Source organism: Carcharodon carcharias, chromosome 6, assembly GCF_017639515.1.
Source record: "Carcharodon carcharias isolate sCarCar2 chromosome 6, sCarCar2.pri, whole genome shotgun sequence".
NCBI lineage: Eukaryota > Metazoa > Chordata > Chondrichthyes > Lamniformes > Lamnidae > Carcharodon > Carcharodon carcharias.
In genome coordinates this window covers 187,340,236-187,367,548 of record NC_054472.1, presented here as the reverse complement: position 1 = coordinate 187,367,548, position 27,313 = coordinate 187,340,236, and the positions used below count along the sequence as shown (strand labels likewise).

Sequence of the window (27,313 nt, the reverse complement as noted above, 5' to 3'; positions counted from 1 at the left end):
AAGAGGTGTTGAAGGTGGTGATATTATCTAAAAGAATGTGCTAATTAAGAATGGATGAAGGACAAGCAAGGTACAGATAGCTCTAGTGGGGGTGGGGTGAAATAAAACTAAAAGGGCAAAAAAGGTATAGATAAATGATCGGTGGAATACATTAAAAATAATGGAAAGAGGTGGGAAAAAAAATCTATCTAAATTATTGAAAAAAACAAAAAGGAGGGGGAAGAAATGGAAAGGGGGTGGGGATGGAAGAGGGAGTTTAAGATCTAAAATTGTTGAACTCCAATGTTCGTTTCACGATCACCATTATTGAGACTAACTTTATATTCCAGATTTGTTAATTGAAGTTGAACTTTATGAGCGGCTATTGTAAATAACATAACTTTTATGGTGCCGAGGAAGAGTCTGGTCTAATAGGGAACTGCCTGGTAACAACATTTTAATTGGTTCCTAACCAGGTGACCCGGGTTTGTGAGAGCAGAGCAGCAGGAATAGCTCCTAGCCTGAAAGCAAAAAGACCTAAAACCTCTCTCTTTCATGTCTGTGCAAGATTCCAGTAATTCTACAATAATAGCTAGCTGGCTTTTCCTCCTCATACCTCGATAACCGGCTCTCTCTCTCTGAAAACCCCTGTCAAGAGGCAATGGGGAAAATCACTGTTAGAGACATTGAAAGGCAAGTGCTCAGCCAGTAAACTAAAGGCTGAAAATGCTGGGAGACTACCTCATGTCACCAACAAAGAACTGAAAGGAATTTGGAAGACATCAATCCAAATCAACCTATCGAATCCTGTACTCCAGAATTGGTGCTATTGAACTGTTTTATCCCACCCTTGAAATCCATGTTTTTGTGTCTCGTGTGTGGGATTTAAGAAGGGATAGAGTTTAGGTTATAGAGTTAGAAATTAGCTGTTCATATTCCTTTATTTTGCCAATGGTTAAAGACAGTTTGTTCAATAAACAGTTATGTACTTTACAAACCTGGTGCTCATATTCTGTTAACCTAAACAATTAGGTAGGTTGAGCAAACTTGTTCATGTTTGTCGAGACTCAGGGAGCAGTGGGGCTCGATATTGCAGCTCACTATCCCCAGTGAGTCATGACAAAGTTTGGGGGCTCGGGTCCAGGATATTTTGGAACACGAGACAACGACTAGTTGCGTGTAGATTTAGTAAGTAATAAAAGCTAAAAGGAAAGCCCAGGTTAATTTATCAAAACTAAGATTGCACTGGAAACTGCTAAAACTTCCCTGTAAATGGAAGAGATGTCCCTGACGATCTTATAAAGGATCCCCAAAGGCAGGTTAATTGATTTGGCAAGTAAACGAAGAGTAGGATTGCCTGCCAAAGCTTGGAAGGCAGAGATAATCAAAGAGATGGCACAGCATTTAAAACTGGAAGGAATGCCCAAGAGATCGAATGCTCCAAGGGGTGGTTCACTGGAATGGGCTCAAATTCAGTTGCAAATAAAAAAAAAATTGGAACTAGAGGAAGCAGAAAAGGAAAGAGAAATGGAAATGCAAAAACTCGATCTCCAGAGGCAATTAGAAATTGTGAGGTTAGAAATGGACAAACATAAACTTGAACACAAAAGAACAGAAAGGGAAAAAAAAAAGGACAAGAGTTTCAGCTTGGAATGCTGGCAGTTAAAAAAGAGACACCAGTAAGTGAGGCAGGACTTATTTCCAGTTCAGATCCCAATGGGGAGATGTTTAAATTTGTACAAGCCCTCCCAAGGTTTAAGGAAAGTGACGTTGAAGCATTCCTTATTTCATTTGAGAAGATAGCTAAACAGACGAACTGGCCAAAGGAAAACTGGGCATCGCCCATGCAGAACAAATTGACGGGTAGAGCACAGGAAATTTATGCTTCACTTTCAGAGGAGGTTTCTAGCGATTATGAGCTGGTGAAAAAGGCCATTTTGGGTGCATATGAGTTGGTCCCTGAAGCACACAGACAAAAGTTTCAAAACTAAATGAAACAGCCTGGGCAAAACTTACATTGAATTTGAAAAGATTAAGTACAGTTGTTTTGAACAAGTGAATATGAGCATTAAGAGTTGAAACTACCTCTGAAGTTCTCAGAGACCATTCTCCTGGAAGAATTTAAAAAATCCCTACCTTCTGTAATAAGAGCCCATGCTGAAGACCAAAGGGATGGTCAAATGGGCAGATAAGTGGCAGATGGAATTTAACCGTGAAAGGTGTGAGGTGATACACTTTGGAAGGAATAATTTGACAAGGAAGTATTCAATGAATGGCAAGACACGAGGAAGTTCTGAGGAACAAAGGGACCTTGGCATTTGTGTCCATAGATCTCTGAAGGTGGAGGGGCACGTTAGTGGGGTGGTGAAAAAGGCATATGGGACACTTGCCTTTATCAATCGAGGCATAGATTACAAAAGTAGGGAGGTCATGTTGGAGTTGTACAGAACCTTGGTGAGGCCACAGCTGGAGTACTGTGTGCAGTTCTGGTCACCACATTATAGGAAGGATGTGATTGCACTGGAGGGGGTGCAGCGGAGATTCACCAGGATGTTGCCTGGGATGAAACATTTAAGTTATGAAGACAGGTTGGATAGACTTAGGTTGTTTTTGTTGAAGCAGAGAAGACTGAGGGGCGACCTGATCGAGGTGTACAAAACTATGAGGAACATGGACAGGGAGCAGCTGTTCCCTTTAGTTGAAGGATCAGTCACGAGGGGACATAAGTTCAAGGTGAGGGGCAGGAGGTTGAGAGGAAAAACTTTTTTACCCAGAGGGTGGTGACGGTCTGGAATGCACTGCCTGGGAGGGTGGTGGAGGCAGGTTGCCTCACATCCTTTAAAAAGTACCTGGATGAGCACTTGGCACGTCATAAGATTCAAGTCTATGGGCCGAGTGCTGGTAAATGGGATTAGGTAAGTAGGTCGGGTGTTTCTCACATGTCGGTGCAGACTCGATGGGCCAAAGGGCCTCTTCTGCACTCTGTGATTCTGTGAACTGCTAGACAGGCAGCAGTAACAGCTGATGGTTATGAGTTGATCCATAAAACTAAACATTTTTTCCATCACCCCCATAAATTTGAAAAGAATAGAGTGGGACAGTAAAAGGAAGGCAAGTAACCAGGGTAAAGAATGGATAGTTGGCGATACCTTGCGATCTCCTCCCCATATCAGGAAGGAAGGTACTGAGGGTGGAGGTGAAACTCGAAGGCCTAAGTAATAAAGTTGTAATAAAGTGGGACACATTCATTCAGAATATTGGAAGTTGTGAGGGAAGCCCATGGGACTTATTGTAGTTCGTAAGAGTGAGTTTAAAAAGGGAACTCAAAAAGAAAATGCCAAAGATCAAATTGTAGCTTTAACTACAAATAAGTTCTGGAGTTCATTGCTGTGAAAGCAGGCAAAGTGAATAAGGTAGATGAGAGATATAAACAATTTTTGTATAAAGGAAAAATAACCCCTTTTTCATCAAATGATGCAGCTAAATCCATAACTTTTTAAAGGGACACATTCAAACTCTTTTGCTGGAGAAGGACTTGGTTTCCCTCCAGAGAGTTCAATTAAAGCTAAATTATTGGCAAATGGGATAAGTGGAGGGTATATCCTGGTTCCGTTGTACAAGGTGCAATTGGTGTGTGATTTGTTGTCTTGATCGGTGGTTGTAGGCGTGGTTAATAAATTACCTGTGGATGGAGTTGATTTATTCTTGGGTAATAACTTGGCAGGAGTGAAGGTTATAGCTTTGCTATCATTACGGAATGTCTGAGAGAGGCTAAAGAGATGGAGCAGTTACAAGAACAAGTTCCTGGTACTTTTCTGTCATGTCTGGTGGCCAGGGCAATGGCTAAACAAAGTCCATTACCAGAGGTCAAAGTAATACCACAAGCAGACGTTAGAGGGTGGGTTGATCAAACTTTTTCACATTTGTCAAGGCTCGGGGAAGCAGTTGGGCCGCGATATTGCAGCTCACTATCCTCAGTGAATCGTGACACCATGGCGGGATTTGAACCCACATTCCCCAGGACATTAATTTGGTGGGGGGGGGGGGGGAGGTCTCAGGATTATTAGTCCACTGACACTACCACTGCACCACCCTTCCCCTGAATCATGAAAAAACAAATAGGGCAGCCCATTTTATGCTCAAGTCTTATTTTCGAAAAGAATACAACTGGTGCACGTGTGGCTGGGCAATTGGGGCATTTACTAAGTTAAAAGTGTGACATTTAAACCCAGGTTGCTGGAAGTTGCCTGAACAGTTTGTGCTTGCAGTGCTGGGCAATTGGAATGTTTTGCTCAATTAAATATGCTATCATAAATGCAAATCTTGTTGGAAGTTGATTTCACACAGTTTGTGCATGTGGTAATGAGCAATTGGAATGTTTTACCATGTAAATATAACTATTCTGTGGTAGGTGCTGACTGTAGGGCGCATGCTCCTTGCTACTGCTGCTGCTTCGTTCTTCTTGACCAATGGGAACGAGGGGCGGGGCCTGAGTCGCGAATCCAAGCGCCATCATTACGCATGCGCCCGAACCCACCAAACGCCCCGAAAGTGGGGGGGGCCCCGAGGGCAGAGCATGCGCGTCCAGCTTCCCACACGACCAGAGGCGTAGAGGGACGCATGCGCATCGAGCCTCCAGCCGGCGAAGGGGCGGGCGGCGCATGCGCAGCAAGCTGCCATGCGTCACTAACAAGATGGCGGCGCCGGCACGGCGGTTTGGCTGAGGAGAAGCCCGAGCGGCCATGGCAGCGAATCCAGGCCGGGCCCTGACTCTCCGGGAGAGAGCCAGAGTGGGCACCAAGTGACAGGGGAGAGGCGGCGGCGCGGGGGAGCCCGCCGACCACCCCCCTCTCCTTCAATCATGCCCACCCCCGAACCCGCCAATATCGCGCGGCCGGCGGGCCAACAGACCCCGGGGAGCGGCGGACTCCCCGCCTCGACGGTCAGCGCCGAGCCGCCTGCCCCTTCCTCCTCCTCCTCCAACCCCCAGCCCAGCCCCCGGCCCGCGGCGGCCAGCAACGGGCTGGTGCCGGGCGAGCCGCTGGTGAACGGCGGGGCGGGAGTCCCGCCCGCCGCCGCCGCCGCCGCCTGCGCCTCGGCCGCGGAGCCGGTCAGCGCCCCGGCGGCCCCGGGCCCCTCGTCCGCCTGCCCTTCCCCCGCGCTCAAAGTCGTCCTGCTGCCCGAGCACCTGCGCCAGAGTCAGGCGGGGCCCAGCACCGGCGCAGGCGGTCAGCCCCGGCCCAGCCAGGGGGCCGGCGGGTTCCTGGCCTCGCCGACGCCCGCGGCGATGGTGAAGACGGCGGCGGCTCCGGCTCCGGCCCCGGCCCCGACCCCAGCCCCAGGCAACCACCCGCTGCCAGCCTCCCGCACCCCTGCCGCCACCGTCCAAAGGATCACCGTCTCCTCCCCGCACGTCAAAGCCCCTCAGCTCGGCCAGACGACTGTCCCCCTTCTGCAAAACTTCCAGGTCCCAGCAGGTAAGGAGAAGCGCCTCTTGCCTGAAAGGCTCCTGGCATCTTTTAATATTGCACTGCCCTCCCCACACGTGGTCGCAAGGTGGGCGTGTGCGAGGGCTGCAGCTCTGCACCCGCTCAAGTTGGAAACTCATCTCTTATAAGAGCTATCTTTGACACGCTTTTTTGGGGGGGAGGGGGGGCTTTTAAATCAAAAACGCACCATTCTGTATCACCGACAATAGCTTGAATTTGTGTCGAGGACTTCGCCTTGGTGTATACTTGCATAGGTTCAGTGAAAGTGACAGGTGGAGAGAGAGAGCATTTAATAAAGCATACGGTATCCTGGGCTTTATTAATAGGGGCAAAGGGTAGAAGAGCGGAGCAGTGCAGTGCGGGGAATTTGTCTAAGTTAGTAATTCAGCCTCAGCTGAATTAGTATTGCACCCAGTTCTGGGAGCTTCACTTTATACGGAGGATGTGAAGGCATTGGAGAGGGTGTGGAACAGATTCGAGAGAGTACTTCCAGGGACAAGGAACTTCGGTTATGACGGTAGGCTGGATAAGTTATGACTGTTTTCCTTGGAGAAGAGAAGGTCGAGAGGTATTCAAAATCGTGAGGTGTCCAGACAGAATAGTTACGGAGAAACTGTCCCCACTTGTGAAACGATTGAGAATGAGAGGAGAAACTTCAGAGCGAGCGGTTATGCACAGCCTGAGTGTGTGGTGGAGCAGGTTCAATCAAAGCAACTCCAAAGGGAATTAGACTGTTATCTGAAAAGGAAGAATTTGCAGGGTTACAAGGTGAAGGTAGATGAATGGCACAAGGTGAGTTGCTCATAAGCCGAATGGCCGCCTCCTGTGCTGCAACAATTCTGATTTTTGCAGTGATGTTTTTAGATCAAAGTAAAGCCAAGGCCACAGTTCTATTAGCTGTACTACAATTTGGCTTTGTATAGTGTTTATAACATTTTAAACAGTCTTGAGGTGCTTCCCCAGGAGTTTATTGAACAATATTTGACAGTGGTGCAGATGCGATGGGCTGAATGGCTTCCTTCTGCACCATAACAATTCTGTGATTTTGTTATTTTATGGGATGTGGGCATTGCTGGCAAGGCATTTGTTGCCCATCCCTAATTGCCCTTGAACTGAGTGGCTAGCTAGGCCATTTCAGAGGGCAGTTAAGAGCCAAGCACATTGCCGTGGTCAGCCTGGGTAAGGATGGCAGATTTCCTCCTTGAAGGGATTTGTGAACTAAATGTGCCTTTACAGCAATTGGTGGTAGTTGTCATGCTCATCATTACTGAGAATAGCCTTATATTAACTGAATTTAAATTGCACCAGCTGCTGCCATGGTGGGATTTGAACCTGTGTCCCCAGAGCATTAGCCTGCGCCTCTGTATTACTAGCACAGCGACATTATCACCATGCTACCGTCTCCTATGGCAATATTAAGACAACAACCGAGTAGGTTTTAAGGAATATCTTGAAGGGGAGAGATTTAGGGAATTCCAGAACTTGGGACTGAGACAGCTGAAGGTGCAACTTTGAACAATGATCTTGGAAGGATGTAGGGAGTTGGATGGACCTTCAGCAAGCTGCTGTTTAGGCAGTGCCATGGGATCGGGGTTGAGTTGCTTCCACAGCCTGAGCGTGGTGGAGCAGGTGCAATCAAAGCATCTCCAAACGGAATTAGATTGTTATCTGAAAAGGAAGAATGTGCAGGGTTATGAGGTGAAGGTAGATGAATGACACAAGGTGAGTTGCTCATTCAGGGAACCAGTGCAGACAGAAGCTGACTGGCCGCCTCCTGTGCTGTGACAATTTTGATTTTTGCAATGATTTTTTTGATCAGAGTAAAACCAAGTCCGCAGTTCTATTAGATGTACCACAATTTGGATTTGTATAGTGTTTATAACATTTTTATCAGCTATCTCAGAACCCAATGTGTGATCCCACATGATGGGGCAGGGGGAGCTTGGATGCTTGGGTAGATGGGTTGTTTGGAGGTTCGTGCGCTCCCTCCGATGCCTCGACATCGCCTCTGCACGCTTCCAACAAAGTCTCCCGATGTGTTTGGTGCCTTCCTGAATGAGCCTTCTCCATTTTGCTTGGTCACAAGGCAGGGTCTCCCATGATTTGAATGTTTGATGACTTCAGGGATGCTTTGAGGACATCCCTAAAGTGTTTCTGCTGTTCCCTGGGATTCTCCTGCTGTGACCAATTGTTCAGCAAATGCAGAAATGATGGAGCATGGAAATTGCACGTGGGTTAGGACGGTTAAATGTTATAAGTGGGGCCTTGACAGAACTGAGTGCTGACTCCCTGCTTTGTGTTCAAGAGGCACATGCCTGAAGTGTTCCATTCAAACAGCATTCAGTTATCCTTTAAGGATAACGAAGAGCCAATAGGGCAGTTGACTTTCGTATTAACTGTAATTTATGAAACCTTTGCTTTATCTGCAGTTATGCGCTGCCAGAAAGCTAAACACTTGCTGTTACTGATTGTCTTATTTCAGTCTTGATGTCTTTTGTGCATGTATTTTATCAGGCATTTTGCATCAGTGAAACTTTACTTTGGGTAATTTATAAGCACTAAGATTAACGTACGGCCTCATAGTAAGTTAATAGAGCTGTAACTTAATGGAACAGTCCAAGTCAAGGATAAAGCAAGATTGCGACTTCACTAAGTTGAAGATGATCCAAGTTTTAATTGCAGCCCTTTGTTTCAATCCCTTACATAGAATTCCCCGCAGATCACTAGACCGTCCTGGCTTGGATGTGTATCAGCCATTTCTTCTTCATTGTGTCAGAATCCTGGACCTTCCTAACCTAACAGTACTGTGGGAACACCTTCACCACATGGACCTCAATAGTTCAACAAAGCGCTGCGTTGAAAGCAGCAAGGAATGGGTACTAAATGCTGGCATTGCCAGAGATTTCTGCATCCCAAGAACAGATTTTATACACCTGGTGGTTATATAGGGTTGTTCCTTTTCTTTTGTTCATGGGTTGTGGGTGTCGTTGGCTAGGCCAGCATTTATTGCCCGTCCCTAATTGCCCTCGAGAAGGTGGTGATGAGCTGCTGCAGTCCATGTGGTGTAGGTACACCCACAGCGCTGTTGGGGGGGGAGTTCCAGGATTTTCCAAGTCAGAATGGTGAGTGGCTTGGAGAGGAACTTAGAGGGTGGTGTCCCCAAGCATTTGCTGTCCTTGCCCTTCTAGATGGTAGAGGTTGTGGGTTTGGAAGGTGCTGTCAAAGGAGGCTTGGTGAGTTGCTGCAGTGCATCTTGTACATGATATACACTGCTGCCACTGTGTGATGTTAGTGGAGGGAGTGAATGTTCAAGGTGATGGACTGGGTACTGATTATGCGGGCTGTTTTGTCCTGGATGGTGTTGAGCTGCTTGTGTTTTTGGAGCTGCACTCATCTAGGCAAGTGGAGAGAATTCCACACACTCCTGACTTGCACCTTGTAGATGGCGGACAGGTTTTGGGGAGTCAGGAGGTGAGTTACTGGCTGCAGAGCTCCCAGCCACTGACCTGCTTTTGTAGCCACAGTGTTTATATGGCTGATCGAGTTCAGTTTCTGGTCAATGGTAACCCCAAGATGTTGTTAATGGGGGGTAGGGGGAGTTGGCTGAATTACCTGTTGTTGGAGCTGGTCATTGCCTGGCACAAATGCTACTGGCTACCCAAGTCTGCAGTTGATCAGGTCTCTCTGTATCTGGATGTGGACTGCTTCAGAATCTGAAGAGTTACGAATTATGCTGAACTTGATGCAAGCATCAGCAAACATCCCCGCTTCTGACCATGTAATGGAGCGAAGCTCCTTGATGAAGCAGCTGAAATGATTGGGCTTCAGACACTACCCTGAGGAACTCCTGCAGTGATATCTATGACTCCAACCCCAAGAACGTTTTCCTCCCAGTTCCCATTGACTACAGTTTTGCTGGGGCTCCTTGATGCCACACGGTCAAATGCTGCCCTGATGTCAAAGGCTGTCACGCTCCCCTCACCTCTTGAATTCAGCCCTTTTGGCTATGTTTGAGGGATGAGAAGTTTCCACCATTTGGTGGAATTCCAACTTTTACATAATGTAAGTTTAAGATGAGACTTGGGGAGGGGTTGGGGGGGGAAGTCATTTAGTCCAACTGGGTCTGTGTTGGCAGTTACCTCCTGTAAGAGTAAATGGTTCCAATCATATTTACCCACCCTGTTCCTGTGTCTAATCCACTACTTCACCACCTGTCCAACTTAAACTTCAGCATCAATTGAAGTGAATTCCACAGCCTTGTTATTCCGAAGAAGTTTCCACTGTCTTCTGTTTAAATGTCTTGCATTTAACAAGGCACCTTGCTTGTCACCCTATCCCATTCATAAGCATATTTCAGCACATTCGTGCCAGGCAATGATCATAAGAACATAACATAAGAACTAGGAGCAGGAGTAGGCAATTCAACCCCCCGAGCCTGCCCCTCCATTCAATGCGGTTATGGCTGATCTCAGTTTGGCCTCAACTCCAATTTCCCGCCCTCTCCCCATAACCTTTCAACCCGTTACTAATTAAAAATCTGTCTATCTCCTCCTCAAATTTATTCAGCGTCCCGGCATCCACTGCACTCTGAGGTAGTGAGTTCCACAGATTCACGACCCTTTGAGAAAAGTAATTCCTCCTCATCTCTGATTTAAAGCTACCACCCCTTAGCCTAAAACTATGGCCTCTCGTTCTAGAATGCCCCACAAGGGGAAACATCCGCTCCACATCTACTTTGTCTATCCCCTTTAGCATCTTATATACCTCTATACCTCAATTAGATCTCCTCTTATCCTTTTAAACTCTAGCAAGTATAGGCCTAAACTGCTTAATTTCTCCTCATAAGACAAGCCCCGCATCTCTAGAATCAATCCAGTGAACCTTCTCTGAACCACCTCCAATGCAACTACATCCTTCCTCAAGTAAGGGGACCAAAACTGTGCACAGTACTCCAGGTGCGGTCTCACCAATGCCTTGTACAGTTCCCTATTTTTATACTCTATTCCTTTAGCAATAAATGCCAAAATTCCATTTGCCCTCCTTGTTACCTACTGTACCTGCACACTAGCTTTCAGCGATTCGTGCACGAGGACACCCAGATCCCTCTGCACTGAAACATTCTGAAGTTTTTGTCCATTTAAACCTCCAACAAGTGAGAATCTAACCATCGGCTCTTGATATTCATCGACATTACCATCACTGAATCCCCCCACTATCAACATAATTGATGATGGACAGGACTAGCCATATAAATACTGTGGCTAGAAGGGCAGTTTAGAGGCTGGGAATTCTGTGGGGTGTAACTCATCACCTGACTCCCCAAAACCTTTCCATCATCTGCATGGCACAAGTCAAGAGTGTGATGGAATGCTCCCCACTTGCCTAGATCCAACAACACTCAAGAAGCTTGACACTATCCAGGACAAAGCAGCCTGTTTGATTGGCACCCCATCCACAAACATTTGCTACCTCCACCACTGGTGCACAGTAGCAGCAGTGCGTACCATCTACAAGATGCACTGCAGGAATTCACCAAGGCTCCTTAGGCAGCACCTTTCAAATCCATGACTGCTACCATCTAGAAGGACGAGGGCAGTAGACTCATGGGAACACCGCCACTTGGAAGTTCCCCGTCAAGTCACTCACCATCCTGATTTGGAAATATATCGCCGTTCCTTCACTGTCGCTGGGTCAAAATCCTGGAACTCCCTCCCTAACAGCACTGTGAGTGTACCTACACCACATGGACTGCAGTGGTTCAAGACGGCGGCTCACCACCGCCTTCTCAAGGGCAATTAGAGATGGGCAATAAATGCTGGCCTAGCCAGTGAGGCCCTCATTCCATGGACGAATTAAAAAAAAACTATTATCACCCTGTCATCTGTGTTCCAATAGGAAAAGTGCCAACTTTTCATATTTTCATTGTCTTGTACCAGTGTACCAAACTACATAATGGTGAGTCTGTGCTGTGCTCTATCCTGGCTACAGTGCGGTACCCAATATTTCACACACTGCTCTAAATGAGACCTTATTAAGGCTTTTGATAGGTTGACCACTACCTCTGGGATTTTATGTTTTGTAATTCTTACGGTAAAAGAACTTCAATTCCATTTACTACTTGCACAGTGAAACCTGCACCCCCACCCCCATCCGCACCCCTAGTTGTACTGCTTTTGCACAGCATTAAGCCTGCTTGTACTCTCCCTTCCTAACAGACCTGTGTGTGTACATATACCACATGGACTGCTGCGGTTCAAGAGGTGGTGTTGGGTAATTAGGGATGGGCAACAAATGCTGGTCTGGTTAGCGAGGCCCACACCCTGTAAAAGGGAAAAAAAAAAATCAGGGTATATTTAATGCTGCTGTTTCATTGACGAAAATGTATCGTCTCATGCAGACATTGAATTCCACTTTTTAGCCCAATGCCCTATCTTGTGGACATCTTCCACAGTTTTGTTTGGTCCTCCAAGGAATTATTTATACCTCCCATATTTTGGAATCATCTGCAAAATTTAACACAGCTACCCCTTGGGCGCATATTGAAATCATTGGGGAAAATGGTGAGTGGGATTGACACCAGAATTGACCCTGTGGACACTACTAGTCACTTCAAAACTGCCTGTTATTCTATTTTCTCACTTCTGATCAATCTCTTATTCGCTTCCTCCTGCTCCCCGCTCCTCAATTAAAATCTTTAATCTTCTCTAATAATCTCCTAGCTGTTACCGTATAAAGACTCGAGTCCATTTACACACCATACAACAGAAAGAGAGACTTAGATTTATATAGCGCCTTTCACGATCACCAGATGTCTCAGCCAATCAAATCCTTTTGAAGCATAGTTGCTGTTGTAACATAGGAAACGTGGCTGCCCATTTGAGCATAGCAAGCTCCCATAATCAACAACGCGACGACAGCTGGATAAACTGTTTTTGCGATATTGCTTGTTAATTATATGCCAGGACATTGAAGACCTAAAGACATAGGAGCAGCAATTATGCCATTCAGCCCATCGAGTCTGCTCTGCCATTCAATCATGGCTGCTAAGTTTCTCAACCCCATTCTCCTGCCTTCTCCCCGTAACCTTTGATCCCCTTACCAATCAAAAACCTATCTTTTTCGGTCTTAAATACACCCAATGACCTGGCCTCCACAGCCTTCTGTGGCATAGATTCACCACTCTCTGGCTAAAGAAGTTTCTCCTCATCTCTGTTCTAAAAGGTCTTCCCTGTACTCTGAGGCTGTGCCCTCGGATCCTAGTCTCTCCTACTAATGGAAACATCTTCCCCATGTCCACTCTATCCAGGCCTTTCAGTATTCTGTAAGTTTCAATCAGATCCCCCCTCATCCTTTTAGACTCCATTGTGTATAGACCCAGAGTCCTCAAACGGTCCTCATATGTTAAGCCTTTCATTCCTGGGATCATTCTCGTGAACCTCCTCTGGACCCTCTCCAGGGCCAGAACATCCTTCCTGAAATACGGGGCCCAAAATTGCTCACAATATTCTAAATGTGGTCTGACCAGAGCCTTATAAAGCCTCAGCAGCACATCCCTGCTTTTATATTCTAGTCCTCTCAAAATAAATGCCAGCATTGCATTTGCCTTCCTAACTACCGACTCAACCTGCAAGTTAACCTTAAGAGAATCCTGGACTAGGACTCCCAAGTCCCTTTGCACTCCAGATTTCTGAATTCTCTTCCCATTTGGAAAATAGTCTAAATGGTGAGTGGGAGTGGTAGTGACACCAGAATTGACCCTGTGGACACCACTAGTCACTTCAAAACTGCCTGTTATTCTATTTTCTCACTTCTGATCAATCTCTTATTCTCTTCCTCCTGCTCCCCGCTCCTCAATTAATATCTTTAATCTTCTCTAATAATCTCCTATCTGTTACCATATAAAGACTCAAGTCCATTTACACACCATACAACAGAAAGAGAGACTTTGGGGATAACAGCCCTGCTCTTTGAAGTAGTGCCACGTGGGTGTCACTGGTTAGGCCAGCATTTTGTTGCCCATCCCTCGTTGCCCTTGTGAAGGTGGTTGTGAGCTGCCTCCTTGAACTGCTGCAGTCCATGTGGTGTAGGTACACCCACAGTGCTGTTAGGAAGGGAGTTCCAGGGTTTTGACCTAGCAACAGTGTAGGAACGGCGATATATTTCCAAGTTAGGATGGTGAGTGACTTGGTGGGGAACTTCCAGATGGTGGTGTTCCCATCTATTTGCTGCACTTGTCCTTCTAGGTAGTAGTGGTCGTGGGTTTGGAAGTTGCTGCTTAAGGAGCCTTAGTGAGTCCCTGCAGTGCATCTTGTAGATGGTACACACACTGCTGCTACTGTGCATCAGTGGTGGAAGGCGTGAATGGCACCCTTTCCACAAACGATCAAGCAGCCTGCTTTGTCCGGATGTTGTCAAGCTTAGAGTGTTGTTGGAGCTGCACTCATCCAGGCAAGTGGGGAGTATTCGGCCACACTCCTGACTTGTGCCTTGTAAGTGGTGGACAGGCTTTGGGGAAATAGTCTTACCCCTCTTAGCTGCAGTTCACAGTTGTTGTGAAATGGGAGTATGATGAGCTTTGAGTGTATACATGGTCCTGTGATTGACAGCTGTTAGAAACACTCTATATGTCCACGAGAAAGTAGCTGATAGTATTTTGTTTGTACCATACTGGTCGTAATTACAGCAAACCAAGTCATTGTGTAGCTTGCCCTTCACATTCTGATGGGAGTCAGACTGCCTTCCTATCTTTTTCTCTAGAGCAGAACAAAGCTAGACAGGCATCCTGTCATTAAAATAGATTACTGCATTGGAAACGTACATGATTTGGTATTTTCTACATGATGTTGGTGTTCATTAATGGGATGGAGATGCCATAAATGCCAATGTGGGATACCTTTTAATGGGAGGTGTTACAAAGTGCTTTTTGAAGTGTAGTTACTGTTGTAGAAGGCACAGCAACCAATTTGCACACAGCAAGCTCCCATGAACAGCAATGTGATAATGACCGGACCACCTATTTCAATGATTTAAAAAAAAACTAACTCATGGGATGTGGGAGTCGCTGGCTAGGCCAGCATTTATTGCCCATCCCTAAATGTCCTTATTCAGAGGGCAGTTAGGAGTCAACCACATAGTTGTGGGTCTGGAGTTGGGTGTAGGCCAGGCAAGGACAACAGATTTCCTTCCCTAAAGGACATTATTGAACCAGATGGGTTTTTACAACAATGGTTTCATTTTCAATTCCATATTTTTATTGAATTCAAAACCCAACATCTGTTGTGGCAGGATTCGAACCCAGGTCCCCAGAGCATTACCCAAGTCTCTGGATTAATAGCCCAACGACAATACCACTAGGCCATCGCCTCCTACTTATTGCTAATTGAGCGATAAATACTGGCCAGGAACACACACGGCGATTGCTAATAAATTTGAAAAGTGTTTTTGCCGTTGGAAACTGACAGGGAAAGGTAGTAATAAAGGGCCTCTGAAGACTGGCAATCACAGCCTGATTGCCACCCTGCTCCAGTTTACTTAATCAGGAGCTGCACATTTCTCCCCTGACCTTCTAAGTCAGGCCTGGGACTCTTTTGTACAGGCCAGCAGCATTGGGGGAAGTGAAGCCAAGCCTCCTTTTTACAGCACTAACTATCATAAACCAGGTACATTTAAAGGTCCCAGTCACTTTGAGAAGCCGGGAGAAGGTAGGTGGGTAGGATTGGGGGGGGGGGGGCGGTGGTCGGAGTTGTGGGGAGTATAGGGCTGTGGGTTGTGAGGAGTGGCACTACTATAGTTATCCAGGATTTTGAAGTGGTTTTAACCTGTAACTTTTCCTCAGTAACTATTCTGTTAAGAGAATTGGATTCATCCGAAGTCTCTGATTTAAATCAGAATATTGGGCCAAAGTCTCCCTTCTGTCCTGAAATCCCCGCATTTTGACATTTATTGACAAAATTGTTCTAAAGTACAAACTAATGCACTTGCTGACGTTTTGCATGCAGTGCTCACTGTAAAATTGAGCTGCGTAAATCAGAGTTTTGAGTTTGATCCCTGGTCCAAACTTAACCAGCTGACCTCATTAAAAAGGGGTACTGATTCTGTTTCTCATTAAAAAGGAGTACTGATTCTGTTTCTGATTAGATCTTGTGACCTGTGAAGAGTTTGGTTATTGCCATTGAGAACAGGAGTGGATTCTGATTTCCCCCCCCCCACCACTATTCCTAATATACTGGCTGCTGTTATTTAGACTTGTATGAAAGGTGCCCGCTTGAAAGAGCTACTGAAGGAAAGCTGAGTCAGCTCCGTCATTGACTTGCTGCACATGTTGATGTGAATTTCTCAGTGTCAGCTGTGACCTGGTGGGTAAAATTCTTACCTTGGAATCGGAAGGTTGTGGATTTAAGCCCCACTCCACAAACTTGACCACAGAAATCTAGGTTTATGGTTGCAGTGCAATATGGAGGGTGTGCTACACTGTTGAGAGCGCTGTTTTTCAGCAGAGACGCTAATCGGAGGTCTCCGCTGCCCACTGAGATGGAGCTAAAGTATCCTATCCCGTTGCACTATTTCAAAGAAGAGCAGGGGTTATCCCCAGTGTGCTGGCCAATGATTATCATTCAATCAACATCACTAAAATAGAATATTTGATTGTTTTATCACATTGTTGTTTGTGGGAGCTTGCTGTGCATAAATTGGGTGCAGCTTTTCCTATATTACAACAGTGACTAGACTTACAGGAAAAACACACTTCAGTGGTGGGAAAGCATTTTGGGGCGTTGTGCCAGGTGCTCTGTAAATAAGTTTTTCTCATTACAATAGTCAGCATAATAAGAACTGAAAATGAGAATCTGATGCTGTCAGATACTGTGCCGATCATAAGCTAACCATGACGGTCATTATTTACGTTTATGGAGCGTTGCAAGTTTTGGGACAGGGTGATGTAAAAGTTTGCACCTACAGACAGCTGAGCTCATGTCCTGTCCAGGGTGATCTAATAGTACAAGGATGTTGCAGCTGCCCATTGTCGAGGAATGGTTTGAAAAGAGATGAGTTTTCAACAGTCCGATTCAGTTCCATTTTACTTGTGGCGTTCTGTAACTTGTCTGTGTTGCCCTACAGGCATGGTGCTTGCTCGAAGTGACAGTGGACAGCTAGTGCTAGTTCCACAGAAAGCCATTGCTCAGGCCAAAGCCTGGGCTCAAGGAGCTGGGAACACCTCGTCTGCAGCACCTAGTGGCGCATCTTTGGTCCGAATTTCCACCGTACAGGTAAGCGTATTGACAATTCCTGTGATCCATCTTAAATCGTTGTCGACTGTTTTAAAATTTGGCTGATTTTTCTTTCTCTTTGGGGGTGATTGTTGATACTAGGCAGCTGGGGCCCAGAGAACTCCCAATCAAGTGAGGCCACCTGCTGTCCAGCAGGTAAATCAAATACAAGCTGGAGGCCAGACAAGTGCTGCATCACCACGCATCACAGTCGTACAGGTGAGAACTTTTTTAAAAAAAGGATTGCTATAAAGCTTTTAAGAAATAAGATTAGGAGTAGACCCTACTTCCCTTCAAGTCTGCTCTGCCATTCGGTGCAATCATGGCTGATATATCCCAACTCCACCTTCCTGCACAATTTCCATATCGCAGTTGCCTCGAAAGCCTATTAGTCTGTGATTTTAATATACTTAACTGAGGATCCACAGGCTCTCTGGGGTAGCGAATTTCTAAGATTCACATTCCCGAGTGAAGAAATTTCTCCTTATCTGAGCACAAAATGACTGACCCCTTATTTGAGACTATGATCCTGTATGCTAAATTTCCAAGCCAGAGGAAACATTCACCCAGCATCCACCCTGTCAAGCCCCTGAAAGAATTTCATGTTTCAATGAGATCGCCCCTCATTCTTCTTAACTCCAGTGAATATAGTCCTAGTCTACTTGATCTTTCCTCAGGATAACCCTTTTACCCCAGGAATTGGTCTAGTGAATCTTCATTTCATTATCTCTTGGGCAGGTATAATTCTTCCTTAGGCAAGAGACCAAAATTGTGCACAATACTCCAAGTGTGGTCTTACCAAGGCCCTTTGTAATTGAAGTAAGACTTCTTCACATTCATATTCTGATCCCTTTTATAATACCATTTGATTTCCTAATTGCTTTCTGTCCCTGCATGTTAACTTCCTGTGATCACGTACATGGACAACCAGGCCCCTCTGAATACCAACATTTCTCAGTCTCACCATTTTGAAGACGATCTATTTTTATAAAAAATTGCAGTAATGTGTCAAATTCTGATTTTTTTTTCTTTGTTTTAGCCCATTTGTTGCCACCATGGTTCAAATCAAATTGTGGCAGCATATAATAATAAAACACAAAATGTCCTGGAAAAACTCAGGAGGCCAGGCAGCACCCATGGAGAAAGAAACAGAGTTAATGTTTCATTAACCTTTTTCAGTTCTGATGAAAAAGCATTGCCCTCTCTCTGTTTTTACTACTGGTTCCAAATTATTGCTTTGTAATTTTTTTTATAGAAGTACTTTGTGCATCTCCAGACCTACTTAAGTCTAATACATGTAGTCCAACATACATGTGCGTTCATGGGGTGTGTGTGTTGCTGCCCTGCCCAGCCCAGCATTTGCTGTCCACTCCTACAAGGAGGTGGTTGAGAGTCACCTTCTTGAGCCTCTGCCCATGTGGTGTTGCATTCAGGGGAAAAGGCTACAATCCCTCAGATGCAGGACAAATCAGTTCTTGAATCCGTTTGTACCCTTCTCTACATAAGAAATTTTAACAGGAGGTTGATATGGGCAAAGCTATATATTCGGGATGGGACACTCCGACTGATTATTCTAATGCATTTGAGTAGTTTTTAATACGCATTTAATTTGCATTAGATTGCTGTGATAAGGTAATTTTGTTTGATTGTTATTATTTATTTATTGTGTCATTTGTTTTGACAAACAAGCAGTGTTACCTAAATTTAATTTCCTTATGAATTTCCCGTTGTATACCGAAGTGAAATTGAATCGACATAAATTATCCAACAGGTGGTTAGGATTTGGAGTACTCTGTCTGGTAGGGTGGTGGAAATAAATTCAATTGTAAATTTCAAAAAGAGAATTAGATGAATATTTGAGAGAGAAAAGATTGCAGAGATTTGGGGAAGGAGCAGGGCAATGGGACCAATTGGATTGCTCTTCAAAAGAGTCGGTGCAGACCTGTTGGGCTGAACGGCCGCCTTCTGTGCTGTACTAGTCTATGATTCTAAATGAGCAAGTGTAGGTATGCCCACAGTGCCACTGGAAAGTAAGTTCAAGTTCCAGGATTTTGGCCCAGCGACAGCGAAGGAGCAGAGATATAGTTCCAAATCAGGATGGGGTGTGTAACTTAGAGGGGAACCTGCAGGTGGTGGTGTTCTCATGTGTCTGCTAATAATTATCCTGCTTTTTGTGATGAACGTTATCTTGTTTCTTAATGCATGATGAAATTTATTTCTAACAATTAAATGCACAGCATGGTATGTGCGCCAGCTTTTAATTGCTACTTTTAATATCATTAAGCCACAGACGGCGGGTGGAGCAATTGCACCAAAGGCCATATCAACAGTCACCCAAAAGCAAGCATCGGCACCAGCAGACCGTTCAGCCACTGTGCCAGTTGTGCAGGCCAGTGCATCGCCGGTAAGAGTTATCGAAGGGAATGGAAATTGAAGGCAGTCTTTTTGTGACTAAAAAATAAAGATTTGCATTTGTATAGCATTTTTCATCATCAGATATCACTGTTTTACAGCCAATTATGCGGTTTTGAAGTATTTTTATTCATTCACAGGTGTGGGTGTTGCTGGGTAGGCCAACAATTATTGTCCATCTCTAATTGCCCCTTGAGAAGGTGGTGGTGAGCTGCCTTCTTGAACAGTTGCAGTCCATGTGGTGTAGGCACACCCAGGGTGCTGTTAGGGAGGGAGTTCCAGGATTTTGATCCAGCGGCAGTGAAGGAACAGCGATATATTTGCAAGTCAGGATGGCATGTGGCTTGGAGGGGAACTTGCAGGTAGTGGTGTTCCCATGCACCTGCTGCCCTAAACCCTCTAGATGGTAGAGGCTGTCTGTGTGGAAGGCGCTGTCGAAGGAGCCTTGGTGAGTTGCTGCAGTGCATCTTGTAGATGGTACACACTGCTGCCACTGTGCATTGGTGGTGGTGTTATGATATGGCAAGTGATATTTGCCCAGCTGACCAAATCCACAAGGAAAGCTTGGCCAAGCTATCACAACGATTTTGCAATTTGTATTTATTACGAGAAGGCTGGTGCACTGAAGTCAGAAGTAATGAGTCCACTACCACCATTGGAGATTTTAAAGATTAAATTAAAACATTTATTAACAAAAGAAGAAAAAAACTTAAACGAGCACACAAGATTACAGTTACACAATTATAACAGTTCCCAAAATTTCTACTTAACCAAATTCCTAGCTACCCAGCAACAGTCCAAATAGATTCCAAATTTATAACGTTACCCAGCTATATGACCACAAGCACCCATTGAACAATGGACTTCCAAATGCTTTTAATGCGACTTTGGTTACAGGAAAAGAAAAATTCTTGTGGCTAGAGACTTTTTCTGAGCCTGTTTCACAGTCATCTTTCAAGGTCTTGCATGGCCACATCCCTCACAGCCTTCTTTAAATATATTCTCCCTTTTTGATCTGTAAATCCCATTGTTTTAGCTTGGCCTTAGAAGTTACTTTTCCCAGAATACAGAAACCTTTCATGCTATCTTTATGGTCAGCACTTTTGAGGAAGAATCAATGCCATCACTTTGTCTCATTTATCTTGCCAGTTGTAAACATTTTCATGTCCATGCCCCTTTTGAAAACCAAACACTTCTCCACGTATCTAAAACTTCTCCATGTATCATTCACACTGTCTCTGCTGAAATCTCATCCTCCATTTCAAATACCCATTTAACGCCTAACTTCTTGTGATAATTTAATTTAAACCTTACAGTCTAATCGTCTTCAGTTTAATTAAATTAGCCCCAAACACACAACTGTGTGTGTATACGCCTCCTTTAAAGTATCCCACAGTAACATTAAGAAAAATATGATAGTTCCTTTGCACCTCCATTCTTAATGGAAAAATGAACTGTCGTAATTTTAAAAAAGCTTTATTGTCTCAGCCCATCTTATATTGGTTATATACACAAAACTATTGCACAAGAGGTATTTTCAATTTCATGTCAATGTTTCAGTTGCCCAATTTCCTTTGAGTCTTAAACTCTTGACTGCGCATCTGCAATTAAATTTTCTTGTCCAGCCACAAGTATAATCTGTAAATTAAACTGTTGCAGCAATAAACTCCATCTGAACAGTCTTGCACTTCGGTCTCAATTTGTCCAGAAATTTTTAAGGATTGTGGTCTGCATAAATAATTATTTCTGAAGAATTGCTTGCAACATAAGCTTTGCAATGCTAACACCAGATCTAGAGTCTCTCTCAATGGTTGGCTATCTTTTCTGATGTACAGTCAGCTTCTGTGAAAAATATCATCTTGTAACAACACAGCGCCAATACCCAAATCACTTGCATCAATTGCCAATTTGAACTGCTTGGCATAATTAGGTACTGCCAAAACTGGTGTAGTAGTCAACACAGCTTTTAAACTGTCAAATGCATTCTGACACTCCTGTGCCCATTGAAATTTCTTGCTCTTTTTTAATTAAATGGAGCAACCGCGCTGCCAAAATTTGGTACAAATATCTGGTAAAACTCACTCATGCCCAGAAATCTCAAAATTTCCAGTTTTGTTGTAGGCACTGGGAAATACATGATGGCTTTTACTTTCTTATCTCTTGGAGCCACCTGACCATGTCCAATGGTATGGCCTAGATATGTACCTTGCACTTTTGCAAAAACATTCTTCACCAAGTTAACCACCAAATTAGCTTCTTGCAGTAATCAAACAGTTCTTTCATATGATGTAAATGTACCTCCCGTGTTTGACTGAAAACTACCAAGTCATCAATATAAACAGCGCAATTGCTCAATCCTGCAATTACTTTCTTAGCCTTTGAAATGTCACTGGTGCATTTTTGTTACCAAATGGCATAACTTTAAACTGACACAGTCCACCTGGTGTTACCAAAGCCAATATCTCTTTTGCTCTTTCCGATAAGGGTACTTACCAATATCCTCGCAGCAAGTCAGTCTTTGTGATAAACTCTGCCTGTCCTGCTTTCTCAATACAACCTTCCAGCCGTGGAATAGGATATGAATCCGCTTTTGTTACTGCTTTCGCTTTTTGATAATCCACACACCATCTTAGTGTTCCATCTGGTTTCGGCACCTTCACAATAGGTGAACTCCAGTTACTGCAGCTAGACTGCATGATGTCATTTCTGAAGCATGAATTCAATTTTTTTCTACATAAACTAACTTTACTGGATTTAATCTCTGCGGATATTGTCTTATTGAAAGTGAATCTCCCACATCCACGTCTTGTGTAGCTAAATGTGTTTTCCCCAGCTTATTCCCACAAATAGCTTTGTGTGATTGCAATAGCTTTTCCAAATCATTTTGACACTTGCCTAGAAGGTAACTCCAATATTACATTTAAATTTTTAAGTACCTCCTCATTGTCCAACTTGATTAGAGGAAAATCAATTTCAGAATCCTTCATTTCTACCTTTCTCTTTATCTATCACCACTAATACCTACTTTTGGTTATCTTCCCTGTCCAATTACTTTTGAAGCATATTTACATGACACACCCTCTGCTTCTTTCTTTTATCTGGGGTGTTTATTAAATTTACTTCACTCAGTCTCTTTTTAGTCCTGTAAGGCCCACTAAATCTTGCCTTTAATGGTTCACCTGCCACTGGTAACAAAACTAACATCTTTTCCCCAGCAACAAAACTACAAGCTTTTGCCCTCATATCTGTCTTTGACTTCATCACCAGCTTTGATATCTTTAAACATTCCTTAGCTCACTCTCATGCCATGTTCAATCTTTCTCGAAATTTTGACACACAATCCAGGAGAGTAATTCCTGAACTCTGACCCACTAGCTTCTCCTGAATCAAGTTCAGTGGTCCCCTTACTTCATGACCATTGACTAATTCAAACGGACTAAACCCTGTCGATTCATTAGGGGTATCCCTAATAGCAAATCACAAGAATGGAATCATCCGAACCCAGTCCTGTGGGTATTATTGACTATAAGCCCTCATCATAGTTTTGAAAATTTTGAAATGCTACCTCTCTAAAGCACCTTGTGATTCAGGGTGATAAGCTGATGACTTACTGTTTTATTCCCAGGCCGTTCATTACTTCCTATAACAGCTGTGGCATGAAATTCGAACCCTGATCTGGCTGTATTTATTTTGGTAACCTGTATCTTATGTAAACATATATAAAAAAACTTGGTCAACTCATCTACAATTCTCTGCTATAATATTTTGTGAAGATATCACTTCCAAAAACCTAGTAGACACATCCATGATTGTCAGCAAGTACTGATTTCCTCTTGGTCTTTGGAAGGGGCCCTACACAATCAGTCAGGCTGGTAAAAGGTTCCTCAAATGCTTGAAACGGAATTAAAGGTACAGGTTTAATCACTGCTTGAGGTTTTCCTGTCATCTGACATGTGTGACATGATCTACAGAATTTGACTGTATCTTTATGCAGTCCATAACCATAAGACATAGGAGCAGAAATTAGGCCATTCGGCCCATCAAGTTTGCTCCGCCATTCAATCATGGCTGATAAGTTTCTCAAACCCATTCTCCTGCCTTCTCCCTGTAACCTTTGATCCCCTTACCAATCAAGAACCTTTCTATCTCAGTTTTAAATACACTCAAAAACTGGGCCACCACAGCCTTCTGTGGCAATGAATTCCATAGATTCACCACTCTCTGGCTAAAGAAGTTTCTCCTCATTTTTGTTCTAAAAGGTCTTCCCTTTACTCTGAGGCTGTGCCCTCGAGTCCTAGTCTCTCCTAATTGAAACATCTTCCCCACGTCCACTCTTTCCAGGCCTTTCAGTATTCTGTAAGTTTCAATCCGATCCCCCCTCATCCTTCTAAACTCCATTGAGTATAGACCCAGAGCCCTCAAACATTCCTCATATGTTAAGCCTTTCATTCCTGGACTCATTCTCGTGAACTTCCTCTGGACCCTCTCCAGGGCCAGAGCATCCTTCCTGAGATACAGGGCCCAAAATTGCTCACAATATTCTAAATGTGGTCTGACCAGAGCCTTATAAAGCCTCAGCAGCACATCCCTGCTTTTATATTCTAGTCCTCTCAAAATAAATGCCAACATTGCATTTGCCTTCCTAACTACCGACTCAACCTGCAAGTTAACCTTAAGAGAATCCTGGACTAGGACTCCCAAGTCCCTTTGCACTCCAGATTTCTGAGTTCTCTCCCCATTTAGAAAATAGTCTATGCCTCTATTCTTCCTACCAGAGTGCATGACCTCACACTTCCCCATGTTCCATTCCATCTGCCACTTCTTTGTCCGTTCTCCTAACCTTTCCGAATCCTTCTGCACCCTCCCCGCCTCCTCAATACTACCTGTCCCTCCACGTATCTTTGTATCATCTGCAAACTTAGCCAGGATGCCCTCAGTTCCTTCATCTAGATCATTAATGTATAAAGTGAAAAGTTGTGGTCCCAACACTGACCCCTGTGGAACTCCACTAGTCAACAGCCACCATCCTGAGAAGGACCCCCTTTATCCCCACTCTCTGTCTTCTGCCGGACAGCCAATCTTCTATCCATGCTAGTACCTTGCCTCTAACACCATGGGCTCTTATCTTACTGAGCAACCTCTATTTATAAAGCCCCCATGCATAACAAGCAAATATTTAGATATTTGAGGTATGGAAAGTATTCCACATAGTTCTAAAACTATACATTACAACTTAAGTTTGGATAACTTTGGATGATGGCTCTATCGTCTGATAACTTATCACCACTATTACCAATCCGGCAGCCAGTAAACCAATTCTGGAAATTATTTGAAACTACATTTTGTGGCATTGCACACTTGCAGCGCACAAGTCCAGAAATAAAACTTGCCTCAATTGATGGCATCATAGCTGTTTAATAACTTGGAAAACAACATCATGCAACTTACAACTTTTCCTGTCAACCATCCTCTGTTCAGTTACATCAACAACTTCAAAAGATGCTTTACATTGTGATGTCAGAGTAGAACAAATCCATTATTGCAACACTCAAGTTAAAAATATACCCAGCACTTTTCATGACCTCAGGATGTCCCAAAGTGATTTACAGCCAGTAAAGTACTTTAGTGAAGTCACTGTTGTAATGTCAGAAACACAGCAGCCAATTTGCTTACAGCAAGCTCCCACAAACAACAATGACTAGATAACCTGTTTTGGTGACACTGATTGAGGAATAAATATTAACCAGGACACCAGGAACGCCAGCCTTCAGACAATTTGATTCACTCCTTGTGCTATTACGAAACAGTTGAAGGCACTGGATACAGCAAAGGCTAGCGGCCCAGACAACTTCACAGCTATAGTACTGAAGACGCGTGCTCCAGAATTAGCCACACCCTTAGCCAAAATGTTCCAGTACAGCTACAACACTAGCAGCTACAGGACAATGTAGATAATTGTCCATTTATATCCTGTACACAAACAATAGACAAATCCAATCCTTCTAATTACCACCCTATCAGTCTACTTTGAATCATCAGCAAAGTGATGCAAGGTGTTGCTGACAATGCTATCAAGTGGCACTTACATCGCAAAAACCTGCTCGCTGATGCTCATTTTGGGCCACAGCTCCTGACCTCATTACTGCCTTGGTCCAAACTTGGACAAAAGAGGTGAATTCTAGAAGGCTACAGGAAGATTTAATAGAAGTGTTCACAATTATGAGTGTTCTTGATGTAATACGCCAGAGGACTCCAGACCCCATGAAATCTCATGGCATCAGGTCAAAAATGGGTAAGGAAACCTCCTGCTGATTATCACATACCACCCTCCCTCAGCTGATGAATCAGTGCTCCTCCATGTTGAATATCACTTGGAGAGAGTACTGAAGATTCCAAGGGCACAGAATGTATTCTGGATGGGAGACTTCGATGCCCACCACCAAGAGTGGCTCAGTAGCACCACTACTCCAGGCTAATAAAAATGTTTTTGTAGTTTTGCCTGAGTTTTTCTAATTCCTAAATGTCTAGCTATTGGAATTTCAAAAGCTGCTCTCAATATTTCTTTTCTGTATCCAGATGGTATAATTATTTGATGTGTTACTGCCCATTTCTCACCTGCTGGAAAAAGAGGCAGCCTCCATTTGCTCATTAACACATTACTTTTAAGGTAATAACATTCTGGAATCCATTCTGCCTCTGTTTCTGAACGAGCTTTTCTGATATAACTTATTTATTTGTGGATCCTTTTGTTGTAACTCTACCAATTTCACTGAGCTAAACATTTCTGCCTCATTCTTTTCAACCTTCTCTTCCTGCACACTATTTTCAAGGACAGATCCAGCTAACTGGATGTCAGCATCCTTCCCCTGCCTTTTGGATTCCTGTTCCTCCTGTTTCAACCAGTGAGTTTGTGACCTTGTTACTACACAACCTGGAAACAATTCAGGATGTTCTTTCTGTAACACCCCTGTTGAATGCATCTCCACAGGTTGCTCAGCTACAGTAGACATCACCAGTATCTGTGACCCAGCTATATCATTTCCCAAGATAAATTGAACCACTGCAATGAGCAATTTTTCCACTACTCCCAATCATCACCTCACCTGTTTTCAATTTACTTTTAAAATTTACCTTCCACAGTGGTTTAGTATCTCCATGAATTCCATGTATTACCGCTCTTTCCTGCAATTCTTTCCTGCAATACTCCCCTGGACAACAAATAGCACTATCTTATAACATTAAGGACTGACTGGCCCCTATTTCCCTTAAAAATTTTAATATCTTTGCCTGTCCCACCGTGTACACATGGAAAGACTTTCCCTCCACACACAAAATCTTTAAACATTTCCGTAACCTGCCCTTCAGATCCCCCTTGGGTAAATTGTGAACACATTCCCAATTCTTTACCTACCACTGAGTCTTCCTGCTTCACCTGTACACAAACCACTGGTTTTTTTGCTCCTGGATCTCAGAGCACACAGTACTGCCATTTCTGCGTTCCAACTTCTGCATTAAGTTTTCCCTGTAACCTCCCAACACATTGACTTCATGTGCCTCACATTACAGTGAAAACATTGAAGTCTTTGAGTGTCACTTCTTCCCTCAGCACCTTCCTTTCTGGTCTGAGGAGAAACTTCCTGAAAACTTTCGACTGCTCCACTTCCCTGACTAACTGCCTTCCTTTCACCTTCCCTCTTTCTACCCTCGGATTTAAAAAGGTGACGGAAAAAAGGTTTTGACCCATGGCCTAGCTCATAATCATCAGCTGTCTCTGCTGCTTGCCTAGCTGTTTTAACCCTTTTGTCCTTCCATTGAACACTACAGCACAGAAAACAGAACCTTCGGCCCTTCTAGTCTGTGCTGAAATATTATTCCGTTAGTCCCATTGACCTGCACCTAGTCCATAGTTCCACATGAGTTCTCACCGCTGAAGGAATTGAACCTTTAAATTCTTTCAAAAGAATTACTTCTTGAAGAGCTGCATAAGTTGCTCTACCTTTTAATGCCTGTATCCACTGGTCAAAATTACTGTGCTTTACTCTCTCAAACTCAATATATGTCTGACCAGGCTGTTTCCTTACATTCCAAAATTTCTGCCTGTGCGCCTCAGGAACCAACTCGTATGCACCCAAAGTAGCCTTTTTACTGCTTCATAATCCACTGATACTC

At 44.1% G+C, this 27,313-nt stretch overlaps 1 protein-coding gene across 1 annotated transcript in view; it reads left to right on the top strand.

Moving 5' to 3' along the window:
* Positions 1–4,840: 4,840 nt before the first annotated feature.
* The window catches only part of LOC121278865 (transcription initiation factor TFIID subunit 4-like), a 164,133-nt gene continuing 141,660 nt past the window's right edge, over positions 4,841–27,313 (top strand). Inside the window, exons 1-4 of the mRNA XM_041189322.1 lie at positions 4,841–5,456; positions 16,584–16,732; positions 16,835–16,951; positions 19,023–19,136. Of these exons, the coding sequence (XP_041045256.1) occupies positions 4,841–5,456; positions 16,584–16,732; positions 16,835–16,951; positions 19,023–19,136 (996 nt within the window). The remainder of the gene's footprint in view (positions 5,457–16,583; positions 16,733–16,834; positions 16,952–19,022; positions 19,137–27,313) is intronic.